This window comes from Hypanus sabinus, chromosome 29 (genome assembly GCF_030144855.1).
Source record: "Hypanus sabinus isolate sHypSab1 chromosome 29, sHypSab1.hap1, whole genome shotgun sequence".
Taxonomy (NCBI): domain Eukaryota; kingdom Metazoa; phylum Chordata; class Chondrichthyes; order Myliobatiformes; family Dasyatidae; genus Hypanus; species Hypanus sabinus.
In genome coordinates this window covers 22,534,047-22,558,827 of record NC_082734.1, presented here as the reverse complement: position 1 = coordinate 22,558,827, position 24,781 = coordinate 22,534,047, and the positions used below count along the sequence as shown (strand labels likewise).

General features: G+C 43.2%; 1 protein-coding gene across 3 annotated transcripts in view; it reads right to left on the bottom strand.

The window, feature by feature from the left end:
* The window catches only part of pold1 (polymerase (DNA directed), delta 1, catalytic subunit), a 247,573-nt gene that overhangs the window by 102,486 nt on the left and 120,306 nt on the right, over positions 1–24,781 (bottom strand). For all 3 annotated transcript variants that reach the window (XM_059953951.1, XM_059953950.1, XM_059953952.1), the window contains exons 18-19: positions 12,274–12,369; positions 7,382–7,519 (exon numbers count right to left, since the gene is read on the bottom strand). In XM_059953951.1, coding sequence (XP_059809934.1) covers positions 7,382–7,519; positions 12,274–12,369 — 234 coding nt within the window. The remainder of the gene's footprint in view (positions 1–7,381; positions 7,520–12,273; positions 12,370–24,781) is intronic.

Genomic DNA, 24,781 nt, shown 5'->3' with positions numbered 1-24,781 from the left:
GGAGACTGGAGTGAGTTTACGTCTCTCACGACTCGGGCAGCGGGAGACTGGAGTGTGCTTGGGGCAAATGTTACTACCGCTTCTCAAGGCACACTGGCAACTGGCTGAGTGATGACTCGTGACCTGTCACTCAAGCACACAAGCCACTCTTTGTTGCAGCCCCTGAAATTCCATCTCGCACCCCAGGTCTAGGCATTTACAGTAGCTCACTACCCTCCAACTTTGCAGCAGGAACATAGACATTAGATGAAAAATTGTCAATATGATTCTAAAATGAGGAAGAACCTAAGGATTCTAGAGAGCAAATAATTAAAAGCACAATGGAGAAGGTAATGGATGTAGGTAAAAGTGGAGGAATAAAAAGACAGAGTGTGTCAGGAGGGGAAAGAATGTACGGAGATAAGCGTAAAGTTGTACAAAAGGAAAAGGTAGGAAATAAGTGTCAAACATATTTGGAAGTCCTTTATTTGAATGCACGTAGTATTAGGAATAAAATTGATGAGTTGACGGTACAAATAATTACGTATGGTTATGATATTGTGGCAATTACGGGAACATGGCTGCAGGGAGACCAGGACTGGGAATTAAACATACAAGGGTATTCGACAATTAGGAGAGACAGGCAAGAAGGAAAAGGAGGTGGGGTGGCTATGTTAATAAAGCAAGAAATCACTGCAATAAAGCAAAATGATATTGGCTCAAAGGATCAGGATAACGAAACAATTTGGGTAGAAATAAGAAATAGTAAAGGGAAAAAAGCAGTGGTGGGAGTAGTCTATAGGCCTCCAAACAGCTGTAACTCAGTTGGTCGGAGCATAAATCAGGAAATAGTTGGGGCTTGTAATAAGGGAACAGCTATAATTAAGGGGGATTTTAACTTTCATATTGACTGGACTAATCAAGTCAGACACGGCAGCCTTGAAGAAGAGTTTATTGAGTGTATTCGGGATGGGTTCCTTGAACAATACGTTACTGAGCCGACAAGGGGGCAAGCAGACTTAGATCTGGTCCTGTGTAATGAGACAGGACTAATAAAAAATGTCCTAGTAAAGGATCCCCTTGGAATGAGTGACCATAACATGGTCGAATTCCATATTCAATTAGAGGATGAGAGGGCTGGATCTCAAACAAGCATACTGAGCTTAAATAAAGGAGACTATGATGGTATGAGAGCGGAATTGCTTAAGATGGATTGGGAAAATAGATTAAAGGGTAGATCGGTACTTGATCAGTGGTGTATATTTAAGGAGTTATTTTACAACTATCAAGAAAAATATATTCCACTGAAGAAAAAAGGGTGTAAAAGAAAAAATAGTTATCCGTGGCTAAGTAAAGAAATAAAGCAAAGTATACGACTAAAAAGCAAGTTATATAAGGTAGCTAAATCTAGTGGGAAGATTGAAGATCGAGAAGCTTTTAAAGATCAGCAGCAAATAAAAGACTGATTAAGAAGGGGAAGATAGATTATGAAAGTAAATTGGCGAAAAACATAAAAGCAGATAGTAAGAGTTTTTATAGTTACATAAAAAGAAAAAGGGTGGCTAAAGTAAATGTTGGCCCCTAGAAAATGAGACCAGGAAATTAATGGTAGGGGACATGGAGATGGCAGAAACGCTGAACAAATATTTTGTATCAGTTTTTACAGTAGAGGATACTCAAAATATCCCAACACTGGATAAACAGGGGGCTCTAGGGGGAGAGAAGCTAACTATGATTCAAATCACCAAGGAAATGGTACTTGATAAATTAATGGGACTGAAGGTGGATAAATCCCCTGGACCGGATGGCTTGCATCCTAGGGTTTTAAGGGAAGTGGTGGTCGGGATTGTGGATGCATTAGTGATAATTTTTCAAAACTCGCTGGACTCGGCAATGGTCCCAGTAGATTGGAAAAATGCTAATGTAACTCCTTTATTTAAAAAGGGCAATAGACAGAAGGCTGGGAATTATAGGCCAGTTAGCCTAACATCTGTGGTTGGCAAAATGTTGGAATCGATAATTAAGGAAACAGTAACAGGGCATTTGGATAAACATAGCTTAATAGGACAAAGTCAGCATGGCTTTACAAAAGGGAAGTCATGTTTGACAAATTTGTTGGAGTTCTTTGAGGACATAACATATAGGGTAGATAAAGGGGAACCAGTGGATGTGGTGTATTTGGACTTCCAAAAAGCATTTGCCAAGCTGCCACACCAAAGATTATTACTTAAAGTAAAAAATCATGGGATTGGGGATAATATTCTGGCATGGGTGGAGGATTGGCTTTCTAACAGAAAACAGAGAGTTGGGATAAATGGTTTATTCTCAGACTGGCAGTTGGTGACTAGTGGTGTTCTGCAGGGGTCGGTGTTGGGACCACAACTCTTTACAATCTATATTAATGATTTGGAGAAAGGGTCTAAGTGCAACGTATCGAAGTTTGCTGATGACACAAAGATGGGAGGGAGTGTAATGAGTGCGGAGGACATTGAAACCTTGCAGGGGGACATAGATAGGCTGAGTGATTGGGCAGACATTTGGCAGATGAAATATAATACTGACAAGTGTGAGGTCTTGCACTTTGGCAGGAAAAATAATAGAGCAAGTTATTATCTAAATGGAGAGAAACTGGAAAGTGCTTCTGTGCAAAGGGATCTGGGGGTCCTGGTGCAGGAAACACAAAAAGTTAGTATGCAAGTGCAGCAGGTGGTCAAGAAGGCCAATGGAATGCTGGCTTTTATTGCTAGGGGGATGGAGTATAAGAACAGGGAGGTCTTACTGCAGTTGTACCAGGTATTGGTGAGACCACACCTGGAGTACTGCGTGCAGTTCTGGTGTCCATATTTAAGAAAGGACATACTGGCTCTCGAGGCAGTGCAGAGAAGGTTCACTAGGTTAATTCCGGGGATGGGTGGGTTGATGTATGAGGAGAGGTTGAGTAGATTGGGACTCTACTCATTGGAGTTCCGAAGAATGAGAGGCGATCTTATTGAAACATATAAGATTGTGAAGGAGCTTGATCAGGTGGATGCGGGGAGAATGTTCCCAATGATGGGTGAAACTAGGACTAGGGGGCATAAAATAAGGGGATGCCGTTCCAGGACTGAGATGAGGAGAAATTTCTTCACTCAGAGGGTAGTGGGGCTGTGGAATTTACTGCCCCAGAGAGCTGTGGAAGCTACTACACTCAATAAATTCAAAACGGAGATAGACATTTTCCTGGATAAAAATGGCATTAGGGGATATGGTGAGCGAGAAGGTAAGTGGACATGAGGCTAGGTTTAGATTAGCCATGTGATCTCCTGGGCCAGTTTTCGATAGTCTGGATGTGTCAGAGAGGAATTTTCCAGATTTTTTCTCCTCAATTGGCAAATCGGTTTTTTTTCCCCGGGTGATCATATGGGTTTGGGCGGGATGAATAATAAAATAAAATGGGCGGCATGGTGCCCTGTTGGTTGGCACTGTTGCCTTGTGGGATTCGGTGATAACTAGAGTTAAGATTGGATCAGCCATGATCTTGTTGAATGGCAAAGCAGGCTTGAGGGGCCGATTGGCCTACTCCTGCTCCTATCTCTTATGTTCTTATGTATAATCTTTGCTCTAAGGCTTGTGGATCTTTGGAATTCTCTACCCAGATGTTTGTAGACCGTGAGCTATAAGGCATATTCAAAGCTGAGACAGATACATCAATGTAAAGTACAGCATATTTATTGTAGGAATGAGTAACTGAAGTCTTCTCATGGACCACTCCTACTTGTAGTTGGGAAAAGCACACGTTTACTGTAAAATTCACTTTTTGATATACGCATACAAAGTGAAAAAAAATTGTTATCAGAATGAGATTCATTTTCTTGAGGGCATTTTCAGGAAAATAAATAGGATAGAATTTATGAAAAGCCATGCATTAAAAAAATGCCAACAACCAATGTGCAAAAGACAATGAATTGCACAAATAAAATAAATAAATGAATCTGCCAATACAGGGCTATAAAGAGTCCTTGAAAGTGAGTGTGTAGGTCATGGAATCAGTTCAGAGTTGTGGTGAGTGAAGTTCACACTGGTTCAGTAGCATGATGGTTGAAGATAGTTAAACACAACTATCTGATTTTACAGCTTTCAGCTTCTTTTGTGATCAATTTATTTTAAATAAGCAGTTAATTCAAATATTAAATAATCAACGGTTATATTAAACCATTTAAACTTCATGCTTGGAAAACAACTGTGAATGTTACAGGAAAAATGGAAGATCAGGTTATTGTTTAAATGGTAAAAGATTGCAGCATGCTGCTGTGCAGAGGGACTTGGGAGTGCTTACACATGAATCACAAAAGGTTGGTTTGCAGGTGCAGCCCGCCATCAAGAAGGCCTTCATTACTAGACGGACTGAATTTAAGTGCACAAAGGTTATGCTGCAACTGTGAGACCACAGGTGGACTATTGTGTGCAGTTTTGGTCTCCTTACTTGAAGAAGGTTCCTTACTTGAGGAAGGCTACACGGGCTTTGGATTTTTGCATTGTAGGGGAATTGAGGGTTATGGGTAAAAGGCAGGTAGGCGGAGATCAGCCCATAGTCAGATCAGCCATGATCTTATTGAATGGCGGAGGAAGCTTAACAGGCCAGATGGCCGACTGCTCCTATTTATTATGTTCTTATGAGTAAGCAATTCAGACAAAACTGCTCTAAGATAGATACTTTATTGACTTCAAAGGAAAGTAGAGTGACACTGTAGTATTACAAGTGCACAGATATAAATATTACAAGAGAAGTAGAAAGAATAAAAAAATAAGCTACCACGAACTGTCTTAACAAGAGGGAGTCATCACTTCCCTGGCTATAGGTTGATTCACTAAAGAGCCTAATGGGTAAGAGGGACCTCATATCGCGCTCTTTGGAGCAGCACAGTTGCCTTGGTCTATTACTGAAAGTGCTCCTCTGTTCAGCCAAGGTGACGTGCAGAGGGTGAGAAACATTGTCCAGAATTACCACGATTTTCTGTAGGGTCTTTTGTTCTACCACAGCCTCCAGTGTGTCCAGTTTGACTCCTATGACAGAGCCAGCCTTTCTCACCAGTTTATTGAGCCTGTTGACATATTGATGCCATTGCCTCAGCACACCACCACATAGAAGATTGTACTGGCGACAACAAACTGGTAGAGCATGCGAAGGAGAGGCCTGCATACTTCATAGGTCCTCAGTCTCCTCAGGAAGTAGAGGTGACTCTGGCCCTTCTTGTACACGGCTTCTTGTTGGTGCTCCACTCAAATCTGTCATCCAGGTGCACCTCTAGGTCCTTGTAGGTCCTCATCACATCCACGTCCTCCATGCAGGCCTTCTCTTCCTAAAGTCCATCACCATCTCCTATGTCTTACTCATGTTGAGCTGCAGATGATTCAGCTTGCACTATTTGACAAAGTCCTCCACCAGGACCATAATTTCATCCCCCCAGCCTCCCTTTAGATACCCAACTATTGCCGAGTCAGCTGAGAATTGCTGCAGATTATATGTTGTATCTAAAGTCCGAGGTATATAGGGTAAACAGGAAGGGAACCAATACAGTCCCCTGTGAGGCCCCAGTGCTGCTTATAGCCATGTCTGGCACACAGCCAGAAGCCGCACAAACCGTGGTCTGCCAGTCAGGTAGTCCATTATCCAGGATACAACGGAAGCAATCTACATTGAATGAAACTTTTACCCCAGCCATGAGGGCTATGTGGTACTGAGGGCATTTGAGAAATCAAAAGCATGATCCTCACAGTGCTGCTCTGCTTATCCAAATGGGAGTAGGCCCTGTTCTGTAGGTAGATGACAGTATGGTCGACTCCAGTGTGCTCCTGGTAGGCAAGCTGCAGGGGATTGAGGGCTGAGGACAGCAATCATAATTCTAAACTAAGTTATATTTCTGTATATCACCAAAGACTCTAGCAAGTTTTTACAGATGTACCGTGGAGAGCATTTTGACTGGCTGCATCATCCGTCTGATGTGGAAGAGGCACTGCCCCAGATTAAAAAAAGATGCAGAGGGTTGTAAACTCAGCCAGCTCCACCATGGGCACTAGCTTCCCCAGCATCCAGGACACCTTCAAAAGAACAGCAGCAACATCCATCATTAAGGACCCCCATCACCCAGGGCAAACTCTCTTCTTACTCTCATCCGAGGGATGAAGACACACACTCAACCTTTTAGAAACAGCTCCTTCCCCTCTGCCAATATATATTTATATTTCTCATTGTAGTTTATAGCCTCTTTATGTATTGCACTCTACTTGCTGCCAGAGAACAAATTTCAACGATATATATTCGTGATATTAAACTGGATTCTGAGGTTAGTAACAAGCAGAACACAAACAAATTCTGTTCATGAAACGTGGATGCTGCTGGCAAGGTCAAAGTTTACTGGCCATCCCCAACTACCATTAAAATATGGCAGCAAACTTCTTGCTTAAATTGATTTACCCTGGCACAGCAGAACAAAGGGGTCAAATGACCCACACTTGTTTCTCTTTCACATTCTTTAAGTGAGGCTACACCCAGTGCTGTTGGGAAAGGGACTTCTAAGACTTACATTTAAAAAAATGAAGTGACGATTTAATGCCAATTAAAGACGACATGCGACTAGGTGACATTCTCATGCCACCTGCTCACCTTGCCCACATTGGGAGGCAGAAGTTACAGGTCTGGAATCTGAAAAGTTGGAATTATCAGAGTAGTTTCCAAAATTGCATGCTTCTAGTTCTGTGAGAGGGGGCATAATTGTGTAAGCACACAGGTCTTCCTTTATTGCATTTTAAGCTGAAGAAATTTGGCCTGTCCCCTAAAGCCCTCACTAATTTTTATAGATGCACTGTAGGAAGCATTCTTCTGGGTGCATCACAACCTGGTAAGGAAGCTGTCCTGTCCAAGACCAGAAGAAGCTGCAGAAGATCGTGAACATAGCCCAGCACATCACACAAACCAACCTTCCATCCTTGGACTCACTTTACACCGCACGCTGTCGGAGCAGTGCTGCCAGGATAATCAAGGACACGACCCACCCAACCAGCACACTTTTTGTCCCTCTTCCCTCCAGGAGAGCGTTCAGGAGCATGAAGATTCGTACAGCCAGATTTGGGAACAGCTTCTTTCCAACTGTGATAAGACTGCTGACCGGATCCTGACCCGGATCTGGGCCATACCTTCCAAATATCTGGACCTGACTTGCACAATCTTACTTTCCCTTTTCTATTTTCTAATTATGATTTATAATTTAAATTGTTATTATATTTAATTTGATTTGTACTTCTGGGAGTGCGAAGCGCAGAATCAAATAACGCTGTGATGATTGCATGCTCTAGTATCAATTGTTTGCTGACAATAAAGAAAAAGTAAAGTAATCACAATACACTCAAAAGTTTTCCAACCCACCTTTTCAAACTCAAGTTTAATAGGAGGAATGAAGTGACTTGACACCCATTCAGCTGCCTCACGACCCAACGTCATGCTTTCTTCCACCGTCTGTGTTCCCAGTTTACACATTACAGAGTCGGTGTCACCATAAATAACCTAGTGAGGAGGTAACAGGTCAAGGATAAGACATTGCTAAGGTCACTTGATTGTACAGAAAAGACAATATTATGAAGAAACAGTATGCTAAGCCACAATTATAAAGAGTGTTCCATACCCTTCATCTGTACAAGTAGATAAAGCTGACACACAGAACAGGACCAGTTCACCAGGCTCTGGAACCACTTGCCCCATCACTGAACTGTTCCCACAACCTATTAACTCAACCTCAAGGACTCTCCACCTCATGTTCCCGATACTTAGTGCTTCATTCTTCTTTTTGTATTTGCAGTTTGCTGTCTTTCGCACACTGGCTGTACGATCTTTCGTTGATTCTATTATGGTATTGGATTTTTGTTTGTGGTCTCAAGACAATGTATTTCAGGGTTGTATATTGTGAGATAGATGTACTTTTATAAAAAATTCATTTGAACTGTGAACTTTGAAAAAGAAATGGTCCTAGAAACAATTAAAATCAAGCTACACAAACAGAAGATACGGGTTAATAAACTGTGAGCACGCTCTGTTGGCACCAGTAGCACAGTGACAATTGTAGGCTGCTACCAGCACTACCTTTGACTATATTGGTATTTGATGCAAACGAGGCATTTCACTGTATGCTTTGATGTACGTGTGACAAATAAAGCCTTAAATAAGCCAGATGTGATAACCCTGAGTTGCAAGATTCTATTCTTGCCACTCCATACTCTGTCATAAAGCATCACGCACTAAATTGGAAATGGCTGCCGCTCCAACTTAACAGCCTCTAAGGGGTCAACCAAAGGTCTTTTTGTCTTTTTTTTTACAACTGCAAGACACTGCTGGATATCAAGAACTTCAGGTCCTGCAGGTCCACCCCATCAGCGAGTTGCTTGTCGGCAGAGGAGTTGCACGTGGCTGCCTGCTACAGAAAAGTGCAGAGTCGGCGCACGAAGGCAGTGTGCAATCTCAACAGCAACTAACTGACTTGGACATGTTGGACAAGATCCTGTTGGACATTGACAAATCCAGCTCACTGGCTTATTGGTGGGCCCAACAGCAAGATAGTTGCACGGCCTTGGTTGTAACACAAACTAAGCCTCAGGCCGTGGTGTAGCCCATTGGCAGCTGGTCAGGAAAGAGGCGTTGAGCCTATGCCCAGAGGCAGTGTGGTGTGGCGTCCACGCTGGCATCAGTGCTGCCCTCCAGTGTTTGCTTGATGGAAGGTGAGTTGGATTGCATTAGTCTGCAGACTGCCGGCTTGTTCTTGCCAACAACATTCATGGACTTAGGTCATTTTTTTTTGGTGTGACTGTACGTTTACTGCCAGCTTGTATGTACTGTGTATGACTGTTGGCACTGCATTTTGGATCATGGCCCCTGAGGAATGCTGTTTGGTTTGGCTGTATTCATGGGTTACTCATGTATGGTTGGATGACAATTAAACTTGAACCTCATTTAACATAGAACATTACATCACAGTACAAGCCCTTCGGCCCACAACATTGCACCGACCTTTTAACCTACTCCTAGATTCATCTAATCCATTTTCCTTCCATCCATATTCCATCCAAGTTTTTAAATGCCCCTAATATACGTATCTGCCTCTAGCACCATCCTCAGGAACATGTTCCACGCAGCCACCACTGTTTAAAAACCTACCTATGTCACTGCCTATATTTTCCTCCAATCATCTTAATATTATGCCCTCTCATAATTAGTCATTGTCAACTGGCAAAGAGCTGCTGGCTGTCTACTCTATTTATGCCTCTATCACCTTATAAGCCGACATCAAGTCAGCTCTCTTCCTCCTCCTCTCCAAAGAGAAGAGCGCCAACATGCTCAACCTTTCCTCAAAAGACACGCTCTCTAATCCTTGCAGCATCATGGTAAATCTCTTCTGCACCTCCCCCTCTAAAGCTTGCACATAAAGAGGCAGCCAGAAATGAACACAATACTCCAAGAGCTTTACAGAGCTGCAACATTACTCACGGCTCTTGACTCCTGGTTTAAGATGGCGCTACTGAAGTTGGACGACAACTTACTGGTGGTTCCTAAGGCAAAAAATACAACTAAACACTTTATCTGTGGTAAATTGTGGTAAACTATCACCACAAACAATGAAGAGACAACCAAAGGAGAGGCTGACTTGAGGGTCAAGGCACACAAGTGTGATGCAGTCAGACCGTGACATGTTCAAGAAGTGGTGAGTGAGAAGTGGTTGGTAAGTTGATGGAGAAGATCCTGAGGTGCAGGATTTATGAACATTTGGAGAGGCATAATATGATTAGGAATAGTCAGCATGGCTTTGTCAAAGGCAGGCCGTGCCTTACCAGCCTGATTGAATTTTTTGAGGATGTGACTAAACACATTGATGAAGGTAGAGCAGTAGATGTAGTGTATATAGATTTCAGTAAGGCATTTGATAAGGTACCTCATGCAAGGCTTATTGACAAAGTAAGGAGGCATGGGATCCAAGGGGACCTTGCTTTGTGGATCCAGAATTGGCTTGCCCACAGAAGGCAAAGGGTGGTTGTAGATGGGTCATATTCTGCATATAGCTTGGTGACTAGTGGTTTGCCTCAGGGATCTGTTCTGGGACCCCTTCTCTTTGTCATTTTTTATAAATGACCTGGATGAGGAAGTGGAGGGATAGGTTAGTAAATTTGTGTTAGTAACACAAAGGTTGGGGGTGTTGTGGATAGTGTGAAGGGCTGTCAAAAGTTACAGCAGGACATCAACAGGATGCAAAACTGGGCTGAGAAGTGACAGATAGAATTTAAACCAGTTAAGTGTGAGGTGGATCATTTTGGTAGGCTAAATATGATGGTAGAATATAGTATTAATGGTAAGACTCTTGGCAGTGTGGAGGATCAAAGGGATCTTGGAGTTCAAGTCCATAGGAGCTCAAAGCTGCTGTGCAGGTTGACTGTGTGGTTGAGAAGGCCTTTCAACCATGGATTGAGTTCAAGAGCCGAGAGATAATGTTACCACTCTATAGAACCCTGGTCAGACCCCAATGGAGTACTGCTCAGTTATGATCACCTCACTACAGAAGGATGTGGAAACTAAAGAAAAGGTGCAGGGGAGATTTACAAGGATGTTGCCTGGATTGGGGAGCATGCCTTATGAGAATAGACTAAGTGAACTTGGCTTTTTCTCCTTGGAGCAACGGAGGATGAGAGGTGACCTGATAGAGATATACAAGACGATGAAAGGCATTGATCATGTGGATAGCCAGAGGCCTTTTCCTAGGGCTGAAATGGCTATCACGAGAGGGCACAGTTTTAAGCTGCTTGGAAGTAAGTACAGAGATTGCAAGGTTAATTTTTTTTTATTTAAAAAAAACACAGAGAGTGGTGAGTATGTGGAATGGGCTGCCAGTGATGGTGGTGGAGGCAGATACAATAGGGTCTTTTAAGAGATTCTTGGATAAGTACATGGAGCTTAGAAAGATAGAGGGCTACGGGGAACCCTAGGCAATTTCTAAAGTAAGTGCATGTTTGCCACAGCATTGTGAGCTGAAGGACCTGCATTGTGTTCCACGTTTTCTATGTTCTATGGGATGGAGTTAGAGTCGGAGGTGGAGTTGGAGCGGAGGAGTTCCCATCTAAACCGGGAGCAAAGCTGGATTGAGCTAAGTGCCAAGCTGATTTGGAAAGGTCAAGTACCGGTTGGCTCAAAGCAAATTGCTGCCACAGGGCCCGGTGTTTGGATGAAAAGGCAGGGTGTTGGGACTGGAGGTCTCCTATGTGGCCTTCCAGTTCTCTTTCATCCATCTCCTTATCTAAGTCTCTGAAATACCTCTAATGTGTCTGCCTCTACCACCACCACTGGTAGTGTGTACCACGCACCCACCAATCTCCATTTAAACAAAACCTAACTCTGACATTCCCCCTAAGTATTCCTCCAATCCGTTGAAAATTATGCCCCTTTGTGATAGCCATTTCCACTCTGGTTCTCCACTTCAGTTCAGCCTCTACAATTTGAGGGATTCTTGGATGTTAATATACCACATTGTGCTCATCTGTCTGTGGGCCCAATAATTCAGATAGTATACCTAATTTGATTATCCCAGGCTGACAGATTGGGGAGGGTAGTGACTTTTAAACTTCTTAAGATTGAGAATGGGCTTGTTTTTAATTTACTGTACACACTCAGTGGCCACTTTATTATGTATACCTGTTCACTAATCAGTCAATCAAGTGTAAGCAACTCAACGTATAAAAGCATGCAGACATGGTCAAGAGGTTCAGTTGTTGTTCAGGCCAAATACTGGAATGGGGAAGAAATGTGTTCAAAATGACTGAGTGAGGAATGATTGTTGGTGCCAGATGGAGTGGTTTGACCATCTCAGAAGCCGCACTCCTGGGATTTTCATACACAGTCTCTGAAGTGTATAGAGAATGGTACGAAAAACAAAAAAACATGCAGTGAGTGGCAGTTCTGTGGGGCAAAAAAAACACCTTGTTACTAAGAAGTCAGAGGAGAGTGGCCAGACTGGTTCAACCTGACAGGAAAGCGACAAGAACTCAAATAACAAGTTACAACGATGGTGTGCAGAAGAGCATCTCTGAATGCACATGTTGAACCTTGAAATGGATAGGCTACAGCAGAAGACGAAACCCTGTTCCACTCCTGTACCTAACGTGGCCACTGAGTATATGTCAGTGATAATAAATCCGATTCTGAATCCTGGTGGTTCTTCTTTCCTTAGTATAACGGAAGTTTCTGGAGTCCAGATTTTGCCTTCAGTAAAATAGACCAGCCCCTACCTTTGCATCTGCTTTGTAACCATTTGCGATGGTGTACCGAGATTCAACCAGCTGTTTTGTTTTCTCAATCATCTGTCGCCCGAATCCAGTGACACTCTGTTGGAAAAAGTTAAAACCCCAGCTTAAAATTTCTCATAGTAAAAAGTAAGACTTTCATTACTGCAAAGAGGAAAAATAGATAAGAAATGTGCAAGTTTTTTTTCAATATGAACCACAGGGCAAGGACTCTGCAACAGATTTTGCAGAGGCTGAGCGAATCATCTCTCTCACCTTGCCTTAGACCCCTCCCACCTCATTCAGGACACAGATGAGAAGCACTGCACTTGGAGAGCCCTCGTCATTGTCCAAGGATGCCTCCCATCTGTCCCATAATCTCTTCGACCTCCTACCTTCAGGCAGAAGGTACCACAGAAGAACAAGGACTGTGGGGCTGGGTAGCAGCTTCTTACCCCGGTCTATGAGACTTCCAAACATCCTGTTACCACCCAGAAAACATTATTTATGACAGTGCCAGTAAGAGCAATAATGTTGTATATTTAACTATATGTCATATAGGCACTTTAAATCGACATGTATAACTATAGGTTTTTTTCATAATCTTTTAATATTATTGCTGTATTTGATATATATGCTTTGATTTGCAGCTTTGTCCCTGAGGAACATCATTTCACATAACTGCATACAATACTGTTCAAAATTCTTAGGCATATGTATGTATATGGTATATAGCTAGGGTGCCAAAGACTTCTGCAAAGAACTGCAGTATTTCACTGTACTGCTGTTGTATATAGAAACAAATTTCATGACACACGAGTGATGACAAACCTGATTCTGCTATGGGTCTCTATCGTTGACTGAGAGTTGGAAGGGCGCAGGAAGCACCAGAGAGATGCTCTGTAATGATCAACGCACAAATTTTTTTTGGAATCAAATGACCTTTCCTGGTGTCTCAAGGCTGGTTCTGGTCTGCCCCATGCCAATCCCCTGCCACGCCCACCCCTGGCACACTTCCCTGCCGTTTGTCCCACACCCCTCCCATTCTCTCACCATCCCCAATATCCTTTGCTCCTGTCAGATCTACAAACTCTGTGTCCACTCCACGTTGACAAAAACAATACTGTGCAGAGGTCTTAGGCACCCTAGTTGTATATATGTGCCCAAGACTTGCACAGCACTCAGTGTGTTGCATATGCACCTTATATCAACTTGTACGTCTATAGATTAGGTTTCGTTTATCTTTTAATACTATTGCTGAATGAGATACATGTAGTTTGTTTTGCACCTTTGTCACTGAGGACCCTTGTTTTATATAGGTGTATACATATGTACGGTTCAATGACAATAATTTTGAACTCAGCAGGGCGGGTCGAAGAATGAAGCAAAACCTGACGTCAGACAGCAGCACTCACCGAAACCACTCACACGTCAGGCGCATTTTAAATAGAGTGAAGAATTTGAAATCATTTTCCAAAAACATTGGAGCTTAATGAGAAATTTTACTTTGGGGGAGGGTTGGTTAAAATCATTAGGGTTTTTAAATGGAGAAACTGTTCATTATACAAGGGCCATTAACAAAACAAATCAAAGGTTTGGCGACACACACGAAGTTTTGGAGGAACTCAGCAGGCCATGCAGCATCATGGAAAGGGTAAACAATCGATATTTCGGGACGAGACCCTTCATCAGGACGTCTCAGCCCGAAATGTTGACTGCTTACTCTTTTTCACAGACAGGCACCTTTTTAAAGACACCCCACCCATTAGTCAGGCCCTCTCCCTGAAACTGGAAAGTAACAACAGGGCACAGCAAAGAATGTCCACGAGCATGCAAGTACAAACAAAAGTGTCCATGCTGCATGTTAGCCTAGCGTGTGTGCACCTGAAATGCATAAAGTCAGCATTGCCAGACAATGATGATGAGAATTATGGAGCTACCGGGAAGTGGGGTGGTGGTGAATGAAATTACTTCCAGCAGACCTGCAGCGCCCAGAGAAAACCGATGGTATATGTCCATCATTTCTATACGTGACCTGAGCTCAGAAATAGGAGATGCAAATTCCAAATTGCAGGAAGCAAAGAAAGACTGGAACAGCACACAGGAAGAGATTAACTGGCATAATGTGTTGATAAATAGAAAATATAATGCAGTAAGATGCAAGGGCCTCATATGGGCATTCAGGTCAATTATTTCCTGGAAGAAAGAAAACTCATTGCAGTAAAACAGCAAAGCGGATTGAAATGTGCCAATGGTGAAAAAGTGTCCTGCAAAGAAGGCTAAAAATAATGAAAATGTCTATGAATTTACAGCATCTGCAGATTCTCTTTTGTTTGTGAAAAAGTCTACAGTTTGTTTCCAAAGTGGAATACAAAAAAAGAAAAATCTCTAATTTATACAGACCTTCTGGTTGTTGTAGAGTGCTATTAACACTTCAGTTGTCAGCACCACAATAAAGTTATCACAGATCTGTTCAGAAAACAGCTAATAGATGGGGATGGTGCATTTACCAAGAAATACCAAGCACACTAGGCTGCACTCCTTGCAAAAGAGACAAAGTTCAAAGTAAATTTATTATCAAAGTACATATACGTTGCAATATACTACCAAGATTCATTTTCTTGCAGCCAGTCCCAGTAGAACAAAGAAATACAAAACCAAATGAAAAACTGTGCACGAAGACTGACAAACAGCCAATGAGCAAAAGGCAGCAAACTACCCAAATAAATAAACACCCCTGAAAGCACGAGGTGCTGAGTTCATGGAAGTGAGTCTGTAGTTCAGGGGATCCATTCAGAGTTGAGGTGAATAAGTTTTCTGCAAAGAACACACTTGACAGAAACGCTTAAAATTCTGGAGGGTTTGAGAGAGGATTCGAATAGTGAACCTGGAGAAAGCAAGCCAACTGAGCTTGATGGGCTCTTGAAAAGTAAAGGGGGTCAGGGAGAATGGGATTGAGGGGGTTGGTGATCCAGCAAAACAGCTAAATGAATGGTCTATGTGTCCCATCGGGTCTGCTTCACTATTCGATCATGTCTCATTTATTTTCCCTCACAACCCAACTGTCTTGCCTTCTCCCCGTACATTTGGTGCCCTGACTAATCAAAAACCTACCAACCCATTTGATGGTGACCCATGAAGCCTGCTGAACAAGAGACGGTGGCTACGTTCTCTCCTGTGGGAGATGATCGCTGCCTGGTACTTCAGTGGCACAAATGTTCCTTGCCTCGATACTATCACTCACTACAGAACATCCAAGCTCGATCTCCTGTTGCAGCCATTCCATCTACGTGGTTCATTCTCATTGTCAATCACATCTGTGGAGTCATGTGGTACAAAAGTGACATGAAAAGCAAAATTTGAGTTCAATTCCCAGTGTACTGGAACATGTCTTATAGCTAGTCCGACGTGTCCTCTGCTCACACTCCTTTCTAATACACCATTGAGAAACAATTGTGCAAGGAGCCAGGCATTCAGAAAGCAGTCCATGATCATTATTCCTGACGCAAAAGATGAACAGCAGCAGGTTAAGTAGATTGACACATTAAGTACAAATTATGACAATTCCCTGGATGTGGGCATTAACAAGGAGACAGGCTTTCATCAGTGTAAGAAAGCCAAACAACAGGGATTTAAGTTAAGTTCTTTACAGAGAAGTCAGAAGGTGGATGTTATGGCTGTAGAGTAACACATGGACAAAATTAAGGACAGGTTTAATATAACCTAAGAGGATAGGATTTAAGAGACAGGGTGGGATGGCACCGACCAATCAGACCAAATGATCAATTTCTCTGCTGAAGCTTCTGCGAGAGCCATCCATAATTCAGATGAGATCATCAATTCTCCGCCTAGTTAGTGCGACTTTTCAGTTATGTCTGTAAACTCAACAGAAGTGGCTCAAGACCTCCAACTTTGCAATATAGTAACAGCGCAGACATGTTTATTGGCTAGAATTAGCCTCTTACTTTCAAAGAGAATTAATGCTTCCAACGCACCCCCCCCCCCCCCAATTCATCTGTCGCACAAGAATCTTGGGTGGAAACCTCGAAGAAAAGCCCAGCGCCGGCCACCCAGAAGCATAAAGCTGTGGTGATCAGCTCGAGTCCGCCTCTTGCTCTCACCTCCAGTCTGCACCTCTCCGTTGCAAGTGTGACTACGAAGGGGAAGTCAGAAGCTGCGGGCAAATAGCCACATCACACAGTACAACAGAGAAAAAAAACGCTGCAATATCGTGCCTTTCTCCTCAGCAAGAATGCATCTCACTATACGGTAATCCTGTTCATTTTGGGGTGGGGGGGGGGGAATAGCATGGTAGCATTGCTGCTAGTGAAACACTATTACAGTATCAGTGGCCCGGGGTCAATTCCTGCGGCTGCCGGCAAGGAGTTTGTACATTATCCCCATGACTGAATGGGTTTTTCTCCTACAGTCCAAACAGTAGAGGTTAGTAGGTTAATTTGATACACTGGGTGTAACTGGGCGGCGCGGGCTTGTTGGGCTGGCAGGGCCTGTGACGGTGCTGTATCACTAAATAAAAATAAAATCACCTGTTAATGCCAGAACTAGCTAAACCTGCTACACAAATCCTGTAGCACTAATGAGCATGCTGCTGCCCAGGCCCCTGCAGAGTCAGATGTGCTTGCAGCTAGCTGACTCAAGTCCCTTTATTTTGCAATCAGTATGCGAGGGACATGCCTGAATCAGAAGTCTAAGGGTGGATCATGAACTATTCTCAGAAAGATCAAACAGATGTCACAGCTTTAGCAGCCACAAGTTATTGCCACAACTGTCCCTTCCTGAAATCCACTCCTGCCATTAGCAAGTGCTGATCTACCACCAAAGAGTCACACAGCCCTGAAATAGGCCCTTTGGCCCATCCAGTCAATGCCTGTCAAAATGCTCATCTACTTTATCCCCAGTCGATTCGGCACAGTCCATCACAGGTAAACCTTCCCCACCACCGGGCACATCGAAGTGGAGCGCTCTTTGCAGGAAAGCAGCATCCATCATCAGGGACCCCCACCACCCAGGCCATACTCGCTTCTCACTGCTGCCCCTCAGGAAGACACAGGAGCTTCAGGACTCACAGCATCAAGTTAAGGAACAGCTACAATCAGACTCTTGAACCAGAGGGGATAACTTCATCACTGAACTATTCCCATAACCCAAGGACTCACTTTCAAGGATGCTTCATCTCATGTTCTCAATATTTATTATCGCTTATTTTTAAAAAAAATTTCTTATTGTATTTGCACAGTTTGTCTTTTACACACTTGTCCACCTTGTTGGTGTGGTCTTTCATTGATTCTATTATGGTTATTGGATTTAGTGACTATGCCCGCAAGAAATGGATCTCACGGTTGTACATGGTGACATGTACAGTACTATGCTAAAGTCTTAGGCACGTATATGTAGCTAGAGAGCCCAAGACTTTTGCATAGCACCATACTAATTTCATGTACGGATCTGCACTGCTGCTGCAAAAATAAAACAAATTTCATGGCATATGTGAGTGATGATAAATCTGATTCTGATATGGGTCTCTGTTGACTGAGAGTGGAAAGGGGGGCAGAGAGAGAAGAATTATGGTTGGGAAAAGAGGAAGGGAGGGGGGGAGAGCAAGAAGCACCAGACAAGACATTTTGTAATGATCAGTAAACCAATTGTCTGGAATCAGATGACCTTGCCTGCTGTCTCAGGGCTGGTTGTGTCTGCACCCGCACCAAAACCCGTTGCCCCTGGCACTCCTCCTCTGCCACACTCCTCCCACAGCATTCCACCCTCACCACTGCCAACATCCTTTGCTCCTGCCAGGTTTACAAACTCACTTTCTGCTCCACGTTGACAAATACAGTACTGTGCAAACATCTAAGGGACCATAGCTTTACATATGTGCCTAAAACTTTGCATGTACGGTCCATGTACTTTGATAAATTTACTTTTAACTTTGATTTGCCTGTGTTTACCATTTATCCCTCTAAACTCTTCCTAACCTTGTACAAGTGTCTTTAAAAGGTTGTTAATGTACTTGTCTCAACCACTTCCTTTGGCAGCTCATTCCATATAGAAAAAGTTGCCACTCAAGTTCCTATTACATCTCTCCCCTCTCACCTTAATCATATGCCTTCCATTTCTTGATTTCCCAAGCCTGGGAAAAAGACTGTGCACATTCACCCTAACAATGCTACTTAGCTGGTTGAGTGGCAGGGTAATGTAGCAACTGGCGTAATGCATTATATGCCCCACACCAAGACGTTCAGGAACATTATTAACTCACAACTGCAAGGTTCCTAAACTAGTGTGGATAACTTCACTCACTACAACTCTGAACTGATTCTGGCAGGCTCACTTTCAAGGACTCTACAACTCATGTTCTCAGCATAATTTTTCTTTTGCCATCCTTCACACATTGGTTGAATGTGGGTCTTTGTTTATGTATAGTTTTTCAAAAATTCTGTTGTATTCTTTACTTTTCTGCAAAAGCCTGCAAGAAAATGAATTGTGAAGTAGTATATGATGACATATACACACTTTGATAATAAATTTACTTTGACATTTTGGACATATAAGCACATTATAGACAGCAGTAGGAACTGACCTCCAATCACCAGTTGCTACCACTGTAAAGTGATTGTGCTACTAACATCTAAAGATAAAGTGAGGCTCTCTCACTGCATTGAGCCTTACTTTTGCATTCAAGTTAAAAGTTTAAAAGGTTAAAGTCTGTAAACTCAGCTCCACCTACCTGCCTTTTGCTCATAACCCTTAATTACCTTACTATGTAAAAACCTATCTAACTGTATCTTAAACATATTTAGTGAGGAAGCCTCAACTGCTTTCCTGGGCAGAGAATTCCACAGATTCACCACTCTCTGTACGTCGACTGTACTTCTTCCTATAGATGCTGCCTGGCCTGCTGTGTTCCACCAGCATTTTGTGTGTGTTGAATTTCCAGCATCTGCAGATTTCCTCGTGTTTGGCCTATAGATGCCCATCTTTTGCCTACATCCTTTTTTTAAAAATTGACGTGACATTTGCTGTCTTCCAAACCGCTGAGACCTGCCCAGTCTATAAAGTTTTGATAAATGATTACCAAGTCTACGATAACCTCCGCCAATTCCTTCAGCACCCTGGGATGCATCCCATCAGGACCAGGGAACTTATCTACCTTCAGGCCCTCTAGTTTGCTCATCACTATCTCTTTAACGACAGTGATTTTATCGAGGTCCTCACCTCCCATTTCGTCCATATCATCCTTCTTTGGCATATTAGATGTGTCCCCCACTGTAAAGACTGACACAAAATAGTCATTCAATGCCTCAGCCATTTCCTTATCACCCAATATCAATTTCCCTTTCTCGTCTTCCAAGGGACCTACATTGACTTTAGCCACCCTCTTTCGCTTTATAAAACTTTAATAAAAACTTTTGCAATCAGTTTTTATATTTTGTGCTAATTTACTTTCATACTCTATCTTCCCTTTCCTTATTTCTTGATTAGTCGTCCTCTGTTTCTTTTTAAAGTTTTCCCAATACTCCAGTCTCCCTCTACTCTTTGCGACTTTGTACGCATAAGCTTTTAATTTGATACTATCTTTTATTTCCTTAGTTATCCAAGACTGGCTCTCCCCACACTTACTGTCCTTACTGTTGACTGAAATATACTTTTGTTGAGCAGTGTGAAAGAGTTAGAAGGTGGGGGTTCCTTCTTCCCCTCCCCCACCTTCTAACTCTGACTCCTCGTCTATTTTTTTCCAGTCCTGCTGAAGGGTCTCGTCCCGAAATGTTGACTGTACTGCCTTCCACAGATGCTGCCTAGCCTGCTTAGTTCCTCCAGCGTTTTGTGTGTGTTGCCTGGGTGTCCAGCACCTGCAGATTTTCTCATGTTTGTGGCAAGGTCTGGGGCCTGAAGTAGTATAGGATGAGAAAGCTGAAGCAAATGTAGAGGTTAACACTGGCAAATCCAGGGAGGGGCGGAACAGGGAATATAGAAGGTACACTCAGCCAGACTGCACTTATTTTAATGCAAGAAGCCACACAGATCAACTCAAGAGTGTTGGTCAGCTTCTGGGCTTAGATCATTATAACAATTACAGCGATAGGACTGAAGGCAGCTCGGTATTTAAATATGTATATGTTTCCAGAGTAACAGAGGCGAAGGATGTTTCTAAATTGAATTGGTAGAAGTTTATGGCAGTCGTTATAAAGAAAATCCTTGAGAAATATCCATCAAGACCACACAGATAGAGCTCAGAAATAAACAAGGCATGTTCGGGGACAGCATGTTCCTGAAGAGGCTGGAAAGATGAGAAATTTAAAGAGATACAGGAGGGCATTTAAGGAGGGAAATACGAAGGTGAAAAGGGGAAATGCAATCCCATAAATGACTTTATTTTTCAGGAATGCACTAGTAGCACTGGGTTAAATCCTTTCAAAAACTGACTGAAACATCCTAAGTATCTTTCTCCCAAACATTACATGCTGTGTTCAGTTGAGTGAGGAGCATTAAGATAAGAAATGAACATAATGCTGGCTTTAGACCGGGTGGTTCAGGCAGAAAATAACCAGAAACAACACCCTGATATTCTAAGTAACCTGGGTTTATGCCAAAACATTGATTAAGACTTCCGGTCAAGATGGACCCGAGCTGCAGACCTCATTTAATTTGTGGGTCAGAAAGAGATGGTTTTAGGGAGAGAGGGGAGTTAGGGGTCAGTTCAGGGTTTAGGGACAGGGAATTGACAAAGTTAGGCTGGAGTCTAGGCTTCCACTTCAAAGGTCAGAACATGGACTTGTGGCAAAAGACATCAGTGGATGGACTGAGCAACCCCGACCCCCAGGGTAGCGAGTCCCAGGATTGGAGGTCTATGCGAGCAGTAATTCTCTTGGTAAGCAAAACAGTGAGTCTGGAGCTTACGGCATGGAGTTCAGGGTCCTGTCATTGGCAAGTCTTGGGAATGATATTGAAAATAGAAGCCCAAAGGTCGATTAGAAATCCAGAGTCGAGGCCCAATGGTCAAAGCCCTGGGTCAGCGAGTCCACTGGGGTGGAATGAGAGACCCGATGTCTGGGAGTCTGCATGTCTGCTGGAAAAATCACAGACCTGATGTCTGCAAGTCTGAGAGTCCGTTGGAGGCTGAAGGCCCGGAGGTGGCCTGTCCTGGGGTCGCTGGCCTGTCTGTAAATGTGAGTGGCTGTGCAGATGTGAGGGAGGAACGGGGTTTGTTTTGCTTTTGTTTTATTGCTGTTGTTTTGGCGCCAGAATGTGTGCGGACACTTGCACATCCTTAGGTTGTGTCAGCTGTTAACGCAAACAATGCATTCCACTGTATGCTCCGATGCAAGTGTGATAAATAAATAAATGAATTGGAATCTAACAGCCCGTCTGTAAAAGCTGTTCAAGTAATGGCAGTGCTATAGCTGCAGGAGAGTCAGCAAGCTAGAGAAATAAACGTACCCTGGAGCAGGACAGTTCAACATGAAAGCAAAAGGTCGAGACCGCTCTACTCTGCTTTTCATCTATGCCACATTAAGCACCTTGTTTGATGTGGATGTAACCTTCAAAAGCATTGTAAACTGAGCTAAAGCTTAAGACATCAAATACAATGCAGCAAGAACTAAACCGCAGAACCACAAGGCTGGATATTAGAAAAGACTATGGTTTCAAGCTACTATCTACACAGTGGCTACTTTAGAAGGTGCCTCCTGTACTTAATAAAGTGGCCACTAAGTATCTAGTCCCGGTCTTCTGCTGCTGTAGCCCGACTTCAAGGTTTGATGTGCTGTTTGTTCCAAGAATCTCTTCTGCACACAACTGTCGTAACACGTGGTTATTTGAGTTACTGTCAGCTTAAATCAGGCTGGCCATTCTCCCCTGATCTCTCTCAAGAACAAGGTATTTTCACCCACAGAAATACCACTCACTGGATATCTTTTCTTCACACCATTCCCTGTGAACTCTTAGAGACCGGTGTGTGTGAAAATCCCAGATCAGCTGTTTCTGAGATACTAAAGTCTGGCACCGACAATCATTTCAGGTTCAAAAGGTTACAGATCACATTTCTTCCCCGTTCTGATGTTTGGTTTAAACAACAACTGAACACATCTGCATTAAGTTGCTGCCACATGATCGGCTGATTAGATATTTGCATTAACAAGCAGGTGTACAGGTCTACCAAATAAAGCAGCCACTGATTGTCCATCATTGTGGTGCTGAACCGAGGATCCCAAAGGGTCCTTTTCCAAGGATCATCATCATCGTTGTGTCATGGTGGGGAGGCTTGCGAGTTCCTGAAATCGCAGGAGTGATGTTGCTTGAACTTCAGCCATTTGGCGTTCAGCTCCTGGAAGGGCCACCCATGGCAGGAAGGTCAAGGGAGAGACTCCAGGCAAAGAGTGCTCCAATAGTGGGGCTGGCAGAAGGTGATGACACATTGCAACAGCAGCGAAGGGTGCCCGGTCGTTTTGCATTCCATGCCACTAGAGCCCGACTCCTATCTGTCATTGGTCATAGACCGCGTGGACACTGCCCGTGCATTAGCCTTTCCATGTTAAACAGTCGCATCGGTGCATTCTCCACTAAGGGAATCCACCCTAGCATCCTGGATTATGTGGATCCCAAATCAGCCTCTGCTGCCACCTGAGGACCCACCAGAAGACAACCCCTTAGGATCCAAGGAACTCCCAACCTTCTTTATCCCATGGACCCTTACCCTTAACCGAGGGGTCCACGGACCCCAGGTTGGGCACCCCTACCTTAAGAAAACATCATACTTGACTCAACATATTTAAGTGTAGCCCAACATACTGAAAGAGCTGGACTGAAGAGTAGTATTAGACTTTAGGGAACGTCGGCACCAAGTATGTGGTTTAACAGTAGCAGCAGCAGGTTCATCTTCGACTGCCAGCACTACGTCCATACCTTCTATAAAGTGTGTGGCCAATCCTAGCTTCTGTGAATGCTGGGCTTGACATTAATAATCGGCTTTGTAAAGGCAGTTACGGGTCTAGATAAACAACTTCACACAGAGACGTCCCAATACTGCTGCGGCCTGGTAATCCTCTATACAAATCACCAATCACCTACTGATGCCCAGGATGAGAGTTTAAAAGTTGAATTCAAAGCGAAGTGATCCAGACAAGACCGCTCACAAAAATCGATATCACTTGACTGCGTTTAGAAGTTGGGTGCACACAAAATGGTCGCAGTGAGGTTCCCATCAGAACAGCAGCAACAGTGCCCTTCCCTTTGGAACGTCCTCAGGGTAAAAAATGGAAGTTGCTTTCTGATCCAATTTCTAACATACTCCTTTTGCACATTGGTTGCAGTCTTTGCTTAAAGGTAGTTTTTCCTTGATTTTATTGTATTTCAAAGGGTTCAAAGTACATTTATTATAAAAGTGTGTATGCTATATAACCCTGAGATTCATCTTCCCCACAGACACAAAACAAACCATGGAATACCTTCAAAGAAAAATATCATCCCCCACCCCCTAAAAAAAACAAAACACACCAACAGCAATAAAAACATCAACCACAACCCCCTCTATTCTGACTTTTATTGTTTGCACGATTAGTTTCTTTTCTCCTGCACACTGGGTGTATGGCGGCCTTCTTATTTTAACGGGTTCTATTGGGTTTCTTGTTTTGTGGCTGCCTGCAAGGAGACGAATTTCAAGGTTGTATATAGTATACATACATCGATACCAAAGGAACTTTGAAACGGCTGCAAGAAAATTAATCGCAGGATGGTACAGTATATGGTGATATATAAATGTACTTTGATGAAAACTTACCTTGAACTTTGATTGTACCTTGCAGATTGAAGTCAGGACAGAAGCCATTTAGAACACAAGACACAAAGAGCAGAAATGAGGCCATTTGATCACGGCTGATTTATTTTCCCTCGCGACCCAATTACCCTGCCTTTTCTCATTTGATGCCCTGACTAATCAAGAACCTACCGACCTCTGCTTTAAATATACTCATTTGATGGTGACCCATGTGGACTCAGTAATGGTTAGTCCGCTGAAGGGCATTAGAAGGTGGTTCCATTCTCTAATGTTCACTGCCTGGCACCTCAGTGGCACTAATGTCCTTGCCATCTATCTCTCACTACAGACAATCCAGGTTCAGACTCCTGATGGAGCCACTACATCTCGGTGGCTCGTCTCCATCATCGCTGACACCCGTGTAGTCATCATGGGTGATGGGGTTACAATAGCGCCATAAAAAGCAAAATTTGAGTTCAATTCTCCAGTGTACTGAACACATGAAACTGATAGTCTTTCAACATTCTGGACGTGTCCTCTGCTCACACTCCTTTTCAGTACCCCCATTGTGAAATAATTGTCCAAGGAGCCAGGCATTCAGAAAACAGTCCATGATTATTATTCCTGATGCAGAAGGTGAACAGCAGCAGGTTAAGTGGACTGTCACATGAAGTACAAGTTATGACAACTCCCTGGATGTGGGCATTAACTGATAGAGCATTGAACACAGAACATTACAGCACA